The 9720-nt window shown below is 45.9% G+C and overlaps 1 protein-coding gene across 1 annotated transcript in view; it reads left to right on the forward strand.

The window, feature by feature from the left end:
- The window catches only part of MSH2 (mutS homolog 2), an 87152-nt gene extending 78378 nt beyond the window's left edge, over positions 1-8774 (forward strand). The window contains exons 13-16 of the mRNA XM_084829189.1: positions 1125-1329; positions 3716-3963; positions 5312-5484; positions 8112-8774. Coding sequence (XP_084685315.1) covers positions 1125-1329; positions 3716-3963; positions 5312-5484; positions 8112-8282 — 797 coding nt within the window. The 3' untranslated portion in view covers positions 8283-8774. The remainder of the gene's footprint in view (positions 1-1124; positions 1330-3715; positions 3964-5311; positions 5485-8111) is intronic.
- Positions 8775-9720: the final 946 nt, after the last annotated feature.

The raw sequence follows: 9720 nt of genomic DNA on the forward strand, positions 1-9720 counted from the left end.
TTTTTTCCCTCAGCTTTTCTGGGGTTTTTTCAGGCCTTCACATCTCTAGACATGTACTGTAAACAAGAGAGACTTGTGGTCCTTAAATGTGGAGAGTTGGTCCCTACCAAGTGATGTAACTGGGAGAGGGCAAATAAAGTACCAACAGGGAAAACATACCCATGACCGTGTTCTATATGGAAGCCATGGCACAAGGCAGCTTTGACGTTTCCCTTCTGGGTGACCTAAACACAAGAGAGTTCTCTTCTTACGCATGTCAGCTGATCAGTTCCATGAATGAACCAAGATGAGGGAGATGGGAATGACTCATGGAAGAGCACAGTCAGGGGAAGGACATTAACAAAGCCTCCACTGCTGAGCATGCTGGGAAGAGGAGTCTTTTGTCTGCTGCTTGCATCCTGGCCCTCATGAGTGTGAGTAGGGATGGCAGAGAATTCCGCCACGGACTCAAGTGAGGCCGGATTCTTTGGAATCCAGCCTCCGGAATCCACGGTGCAACAGCACACTCACCACCGCCTCCTGAGGATTTCCTGTGGAACAGAACTCCGGATCCATTCTGCTGGTGATACTGTAATGGCAGCTGCCATTACAGTATTACCAGCGCAATGGAGCTGGAGTGCGGCTCCACGAAATCCTCCAGATGCGGAGCCACTCTGGAGGATTCCAGGGGGAACGGATCGCCTCCCCCCCAGCGGAAAAGATCACAGAACGGACGGTGAGTAATCCGTCCATCCCTAAGTGTGAGTCAGCAGGAGGGTCCCAAGTGAGATGATGACCGCTGATTGTAACCTTGTTCTGACCGCCATGAGGTTGTCATTGGTTTATAGGTGTTCAGAATATTTGTGTTTTTAAAAAGTGAAATTGGTGATGTGCCAAAGTTAGCAATGGTTCCAAAATATTTCCCCTTAGAAAGAAAGAACTGCAAAAGATATCCAGCCTCCACTTCCATGGTAAACAGTAAGTTGAAATACTAATCGAAGCAAGGTCTGGATGCTTCTGTTCTTCAAAAATAACAAGAGTATGCTAAACTGAAGTTGCATCTTAAATTGCTGAGAAGACCTTTGGGCAGGGGGTTAAGAAACCAGGACTGCTTCTTTAACTTCTTGGCCATGCTTGCTCTGCAGGACCGAACATGGGAGGGAAATCCACCTACATCCGCCAAACGGGGGTGATCGTTCTTATGGCCCAGATTGGATGTTTTGTGCCATGTGACTCTGCAGAAGTGACGATTGTTGATTGCATCCTGGCTCGGGTAGGAGCAGGAGACAGTCAGCTGAAAGGGGTCTCTACCTTCATGGCAGAAATGTTGGAGACATCTTCTATCCTTAGGTAAGTACTGTGTTGGTTTCTGTTGAGGAGGGTGTGCGAAATGTGCAAGTACTTTTGCGGGCTTAGGGTCCTTCCCTGAGGGGCTTCTACTCTAGGGCAGGTCATCTGTAGATCTGCGCTCTGATCTGCTTTTGCTTGCCTATTGCTACCACCTTCCTGCATTGTCCCACCATTCTTTTTCCTTGGCATTTTTGCCCAGCGAAGGTCCTGTTGAGGGATCTTCTTGAACCACCTCTGAACTCTTTCCCCCAGAGCCCCGTAGTCTCTACTGTTCTGGGTCCTTCTTGTGAATTTCAGAACTCCTAGTTCCCACCATCATCCCTCTTATTTCTAGTGCTCAGGTTGTTGAGTGTGGTTCTTCATGTAGCCCAGATGGTGCCACTCACACTCAGGAGATGTATCCACAGGAGATGCAGGGAAACCTCAAGGCTTGCAGAAGTATGATCTTTGGGGGAGGAGATCCCCCAATAGGCCAGTGAGGACTGAGCATGCTCAGTGAGCATGGAATGCTGATTGACGTTGGAGAGTGGAAACAGAAAATGGGGAGGTGGGGGGCATGTGGAATGGAGTGGCTAGAACCCAGAACAGCCCTCCTCGCTGCAACATTTTGTTGCAGGTACCACTTGTCCTACCAGTTACCCAGTATGCTCTGCTTGTACAAACCTGCCCGTTTATTGAGAGCATCCGTGGAGGCTTTGTTCTGGGTGCCCTCACCTTCTGAAGCAAGGTAGATGCCTATCAGGGAAAGGGTCTTTCCTACTGCGGCACCTCGATGGAGGTATGACCTTCCTAAACATGCATTTCCCACATGCCATGTTTGATATATTTCAGGTGTCAGGTGAAAAATGATTGTATGAAAGCTTTGGGTGGGCTTTAGTTATGTAACTATGGCTTCTGATTTATTTTAATGTTGATGCATTTGGGAATTACATATTTTTAAAAATTGTGTAGGGTAACTTTAATTTTCATTAGATTTAAAAATAATTGTTAAAATAATAAAAATGTTAGCCATGATGATAACATCATTTCCCACATTACTGGTTCCTGGCCCTCTTATGCTCTTCTCTCCTTCCTCTTGCCTCTTGCCTTAGTGTCATTACTGGAGAGATACACTTACATGTTGGAAGCTATTAATAGCATAGATTCCCCCCCACACACACACACACACCAAAAAAACACTCAGCATCACTTTCTTCCTTGTTTTTTGAGATTTCAGAAGGTGGAATAAAAGCTGTGATTCTCGTAAGGTGAATTCTGTTCCCAGTATAAATTATGTATTCGTGCAGAATACACTGAGCCCCAAATGTTCTATTTTGCATAAAAACATAAGAAGAGCTGTTTTGGATCAGACCAAAGGCCCATTTATTTTGCATTCTGCCTGCCACTGGCCAACCAGACACCTGCAGGAAGCCCACAAGTAGACCATGAGCCCAATTGTAGCACCCTGCCTCTCCCCAGCACCTGCAGGAAGCCCACAAGTAGACCATGAGCCCAATTGTAGCACCCTGCCTCTCCCCAGCACCTGCAGGAAGCCCACAAGTAGACCATGAGCCCAATTGTAGCACCCTGCCTCTCCCCAGCACCTGCAGGAAGCCCACAAGTAGACCATGAGCCCAATTGTAGCACCCTGCCTCTCCCCAGCACCTGCAGGAAGCCCACAAGTAGACCATGAGCCCAATTGTAGCACCCTGCCTCTCCCCAGCACCTGCAGGAAGCCCACAAGTAGACCATGAGCCCAATTGTAGCACCCTGCCTCTCCCCAGCAACTGGTATTGAGAGTTATGCTGCCTCTGATCCTGGAGGTAAGAGATAGCCATTGTGGCTAGTAGCCATTGATGGTTTTATCCTCCAGGGCAGGGCAGGACTGATGGTCAGCGATAGTTTGTCCAAGGCTATGTTACGAGCTCTTCCTTGCACAAGTATGTGAACCTGGACTTTCTAGCACCAAATATACTACATCTACCGAACACTAATTTTATTGAAGTTTTTCTTTGTACATGCCTGTGTGTGTATACAGAAACTCTGACGAGCTTCAAATGCCTCACTCAGGCTTTCCCTGACTTGTAATTGACCGTGACACTACTCTGTTTTTTGTTATAATGTTTTTAAGGTATTTATTGTTTTATACTGTTTCTATATTGGCTTTTATATTGTATCTGTTCTTATGTAAACCGCTTGTAAAGTCTGGGAAGTCAAGTAGTATAGAAGCAGCTTAAATAAATAAGCATATGATGTGCACGCAGAAACCTCCCAAGTGAGGATAATACTTTATCAGATGACGTAAGCTCTGGCCCACAAAGCTTGTGCCACAACACATGCTGTTTGCTTTTGGAGCTGTTCTAATTTTAAGCACTTTAAGAGTCCAATACAGTGTCTTTCATTTTAGGACCGCAACAGAAAACTCACTAGTCATCATTGATGAGCTGGGAAGAGGAACATCTACGTATGATGGGTTTGGACTGGCATGGGCAATCTCAGAATATATTGCCAGCAAAATTGGAGCCTTTTGTATGTTTGCTACTCATTTTCATGAACTGACAGCCCTTGCTGACCAAATTTCCTCTGTGAACAACTTGCACGTCACGGCACTAACCACTGAGGAGACCCTGACAATGTTGTACCGCGTGAAAAAAGGTGAGGTGCACCACAGAGCTGAGGCAGGAAAAATTGACTTTGTTTACTGCGGAATGGACACACTGCTCCTTCACAAAGTTAAATGGCCGATTGCCTCAAAAGCAGCTTTTTTATGTTTCAGACTTTGTAGTTTATCTATCTTAGTTTCACCATCTATTTTAGTTTCACCATTACTTTTCCTTCAGTGTCTCGGCGCAGATGTAACATGTAACCATAGTTAAGTGTTACATCTGAATAGCCAAATCCTGGTTTTGAGAGTGACTGCAATTTGGAATGGGAAGCTGTGGTTTGAAGCAAATCACTAGCCATTGCTTGAGACCCAGTTCGCACAACAAAACAACCCACTTTTTATTCTTGGGTTATAATTCTGGGGGTTTTCTCCCTGAACAACTGAGAGTTCCGGGTTCTCACATCACAGAAAACAACCCAGAGACCTGTTGTTTAGCACAGTGGAAGCTGCTGACTGCTTGGGAGCTCCCAAATAACTCCTGCGTACTGCCAAACAAGCCACAGTTAACAAAGCGTGGGTTGTTTCATCATGTGAACCAGGTCAAAATCTGCACTGCATGTCTCCTGTATTGTAATACCCTTTGCTGTCCATAGAATTTGTATGTACCCCCTCTCCTTGGTTACTTTTAGTGGCTTGCATATGATAGTCCTAATCGATGTATTTGTATATCACATTTCCCACAATAACATTGTGCTCAAAGCAGTTTACAAAATGAACAAATACTGTCACCATAATTATAATACATTACAATACAACATGAACTGAATTACAGTTCATTTAAAATGTATTAAAATTTAAATAAACACAAGACATACCAGCAGGTCAGTTAGCAATATCCAGTACCAATAATAACATATTCTCATATTGAACAATTCACTAAATAGTTCATGTTAAGAGACCTTATGATCAGATAGCCCATCCACATCAAGCTTTTTGCGGTGACAAAAAGGGGAAAGAAAAACCCACAAGGCAGCCCACTCTCAAGCGGCAGAAAGAGACCCTCCTCTCACCAGAGTCCTGTGTCTTGAGCAAAGAATTATGATGCTTCTGATAATGCAAGCAAACGGGCATTTTCCCTTTTGCATTGTACTCCCACTTGCTACTTAGGGATGTTTACTGCGACAAAGGTTAAAAGACCCCTGAATCTGTCTGAGTTTTAATTCAATTAATAATTGTCCAATTATTGGATTTATGTTTGGCCGCTAGATGTCATGGCTGAGTTTGACCCTGATGTTCCTTTCAGGCAGTTTCGTCTCTCCTAGAATAAATATCATAGAATCGGATGGATGGGTTGTATTCTTCCCTTTGGGGGTCTGAAACCAATGGTGCTTCTTCCAGGGGCTTGCGATCAGAGCTTTGGCATTCATGTAGCAGAGCTGGCTGCCTTCCCCAAGCATGTGATAGAGAGTGCCAAGGCAAAGGCACTGGAGTTAGAGGAGTTCCAGAACGTTGGAATGCCTCAGGAGGAGGATGAAGAGCCAGCAGCCAAGAGATGCTACAGAGAGAAGCAGGTTTGTTCATCTTTTATTTATTTTTTCATCTCAAACATTTCATATTGAGCTTTTGTGCTATTTATTTATTTGTTATATTTAATCTCACCTTTCTTCCAAGGAGACCAAGGTGATGTACATGATCCTTTTGCTCTCCATTTTATCCTTGCAACAACCCTGTAAGATAGGTTAGGCTGAGAGTCAGTGACCTGTCCAAGTCCACCAACCTGGCTCCTCTTCTGCATAATTTGTTGTGCATGTGCCTTGCCAAAAAGCAAAGGATGCGGGGTGGGGTGGAGACACACTCCTGTATGTGCATTAGAGACTCTAAATGTACTTGCAGACTTTAAAATACGCTTTCCCCTTCCATTTCCATGGTGGCGCTGTGAACGCCTTCCCCTCTTGCTTCTTGTTTAAATGCCTGTAGGAAAAGGATGGGGGAAATATCAATTATGGATGAAATGTGGATGATTCAGTTACATATATTTCATTATGCTTGTCTTGAGGAAAGTGCAATATTTAACTCTAGACAGGTTAAATAACATCTTTTAATATTTAAGGGCCTGAAATGCTATGCAGAATGAACAGACTTTTCCCACCTGTGGTGGAAGATGCCACCATATTCAAAGCTTTTGGTGTCAGACACTGGCTATTACCTTCCAAATAGCGCAGTCTTCCTCCATCCACTATATTACTGAATTATTTGAATAAGAATTAACAAGTGTCTTGAAGACTGCTTTTATTAAACCTTTTATTCGCGGTTAAGACTGCATTAGTCTAGTAGTGGAAATCAGCAGCAATCCCAACAAGGAATTGTTGATCAAGGTCTTAGAAATTGCAGAAACTAACACATTAAGGGTGCAATCCTATGGTGATAGGCAGCTGCCTCCGAACTCGGAGGCGACTGCCTATCCAATGCAGGGCAGGAGAAGCACAGAGGGGATCATTCCCTCCGCACTTCTCCTGCCCTGCATTTGCAGCTAGACAGCCGATTTTGGCTGTCTAGCTGCGGGAAGGCGGAGCAGGGGAGGAGGCTGCCGGATGACACATAGGATGTGTCGTTCCAGCATTTCCACCTTCCCCGCCCCAGAATGCCCCCCAGAACGCCCCGTTTAGGCCGCTCTGCGCTCCTCTTGTGAGCGTAGAGCACGGAATTGTTCCGTGCTGCCTGCAAGGCAGCGCAGAAGAGGGGGAAGGTTGGTTCTCTGGGAACCGACCTCGGAGTGCATACTCCAAGGTTCGTTCCCAAAAAACCGCAAATCCTATGGCTGTCTAGCCGCTGACTAGCGGCCATAGGATTGCTCCTTCCATAGATAAGAGATACAACAGAAGGAACGCATCCAGATTCCTAGTTGAATTGGGGATGGGGCGGTGGGGATGCTTCTGGTTAACAGAGAAGTGATTGTGCAAGTCCTGATAGCCTTTAGTTCTTAGCACTTCGTGCAGCTAAAGAAGTGGGTTCTAAGCTCACAAAGCTCAGTTCACCAGCTGTAGGTGCAACAAGGCTTGTTGTTTAGCTGTAACAAATTAATATGGGTACCCATCTGGAACGTAGATCATGAAGCAGGGGCTGAATTCCATTTCAGAGAAGCTCTTGGGGGTCATGCTGTGGTGGGCGAGGCTGAAGGCAAAAGGGGCAGGACCAAGAAACCAAAAATAACAGCATAGTTTAGCTTAAGCTTCTTATTGCCAGTAACTATAAACCTTAGGAGAGAGATTTCAACCGTTTAGAATACAGAAGAAATTGCCCCAAAGCCAGGAAACCAGCAAATGAAGGCGGGGCGGGGGGAGGGGTGGAAACCATCTGGTGATGTAGGGAGGGGGTGTCACCATCTGGAGAACCCTGAGGAGGGCGGCTTGGTACCCCAGCTTGGATTTGGCTCCTGGGCCTGAGGTTCAACACCAGTGTAAAGCATTATCATTCAGTTTACAATTTTGAACAAACTTTCTCTAGAGTGGCTTTTCCCAGCCTTGGGTCCCCAGATGTTGGGCTATAACTGTCATCATCCCTGACTATTGGACATGCTGGCTGGGGATGATGGGAGTTGTAGCCCGACATCTGGGAACCCAAGGTTGGGAAAGGCTGCTCTAGAGAATGAAACTGTTGATGAAAGGGTCTGCATCAGCCTAATGGAACAACTGAAAAGAACAAATCTGCAGCCCTCAAAGGATTTCAAGTTTTAAATGTACGTCAATGAGAGAGCTGTGCAAGGCAGTGTGGCTTCCATAACAGAAAAAACATAATCTAGGCAGTTGTTAATAAAGCAGCTTTTGTTCAGTGACAAGTATTCATCATAAAGCAAGGAAGCCAGAGTATGCAAAGTTCTGACTGATTCAATAAGCTACATTTCCTGAGCGTGGCAGAGTTGCCCCAGAGAGCTCAAAAAAAGAGGCTTCCAGTAAACTATTTCCTGTGTGTACGAGTTGAAGCTCAGTAGTTGCATCCTGTGAACCCAGTGGGGAATGTGTGGCCCTGCAGATGTTTTTGGACTGTAGTTCCTATCAGTCCTGGCCTGCATAGCCAGAGATGTTAGGAGTTGCAGTCCAGCAACAGTTGTGAGGGCCCCACATTCCCCATCCCTGCTGTAAAGGAATCTAGGAGGGCACTAATCAGAGGTTGAACATCATTCTTTTTTTCCCCTTTTCAGGAAGGTGAAAAAATAATCCAGGATTTTGTTTCTAAAGTGAAAGCGATGCCACTGGCAGACATGTCTGAAGAGGCCATTAGAGCCAAGCTGAAGCAGCTAAAAGATGAAGTTTTGACAAAGAACAACAGCTTTGTAAATGAAATCATTTCCCGAACAAAAGTTGTTTCGTGACATGAGAGAACAAAAGAAGAAGCTGCTTTTTGGGTCGGAAATGCACATCGTGCCCGAACCAGCTGGGATCATTGCCAAAAGCAGTGGTGCTGTGTATTGCCCACCTGTACCATAAGGCAAAACACATGATACGACATCATCATGTTGCAGATTTCTCTGCCACGCTCGTGGCAGCCAACAAAGTGGAGTTGGGGACTGGGGAAATTTCCATCAGTGATGTCCCACCATAGGTTTTGCCTTCCTCAATGTTGAGGAGAGAGTTGTTGTCACTGGACTACTAGTTTTGAGCCATATCCTGGCTGTAGTTCTGACCTCAGCAGAAACAATAACTGTTCTCTTGTCTTGGTTTGTAATGTTTTGCTCTGGTCAATGTAACACTTCTCTTGCTTGCATCAGTTTTACTTTTGAAATGTAGGCATTTGTTCTGCCAGCTGTAATGTTTTCTGCAATATGACTGAATTTTGAATAAAGTATCCTTTCTCCCCTAGTTTTAAGAAGCATGTTAATTTCACAAAAACAGTTGTGGAATTTCACCACCTTTGGCTGCTGGGAACTCTTAGTCTGTGCCTAGCATAAGCATAGACACTGTATTTAATACCAAAGGCCACAACCAAAAAATATAATTTCCCAGTTAGGGCTGTGCTTGTATATCTATCTATACCATATGACTTCATATGACTTTCATGGACATGTTGAACTCAATTTACAGTATTCCAAATTTCAAATGATTACCCTTATGTAAATGCAAAACATCAGGGTATGGTTCCCCCTCCCTTTATTTCATCTCTGTTACATACAAAAACCTTGAAATAACTTGATTAAGAACATAAAATTGGATTGTATTAACTATTGCCAGAAAATCTAAAATTCTCTCTCAGTGTCTTATTTAGGGCTGTGCACCACTTCGGCCTAAGGCCTGATCCCCGAGTTGAAGCAGGCTGCTTCAGGCCACTTTGTGCCCCCTCCGAGGTGAAGCAGAGGGGGCACGAAGCGGCCTGGAGTGGGTCGGAGGCTCGGTGCGCTTCAACGCCCAGCCCCCCCCGTGCCTCCAGGTCCTTACCTGAGCCGATGTCTCACCACCGCTGTCTCTGCTGCCGCGCCACCGCCGCCTCTGCCACTGTGCCACTGGCGATGGCACCAGTGGCGAAAGCGGGAGCAGCCCGCCGCCGCCTGCCCCCATCTCCTGAGGCCTGGACAAGCGGCGACTCTTCTTGCAGGGAGTCACCATTTTAAAAATGGTGACTCCCTGGAAGAAGAGTCGCCACGCATCCAGTCCTCAGGAGGTGTCGAAGACAGCAGCAGCGGGTGGTGGCGAAGGTGGCGCAACAGAGAAGGCAGCAGAGGAGGCAGCAGCCCGGGTAAGGAGCTGGGGGGCGTGGGGGGGACTGCTTCGGGTTCGGGGCAGAGGCGGGTTGGGCCCCCCCCCCGAATCTGCCCG

This window comes from Heloderma suspectum, chromosome 1, assembly GCF_057233095.1.
Source record: "Heloderma suspectum isolate Gila_16-S chromosome 1, 16-S_ref, whole genome shotgun sequence".
Classification (NCBI taxonomy): Eukaryota; Metazoa; Chordata; class Lepidosauria; order Squamata; family Helodermatidae; genus Heloderma; species Heloderma suspectum.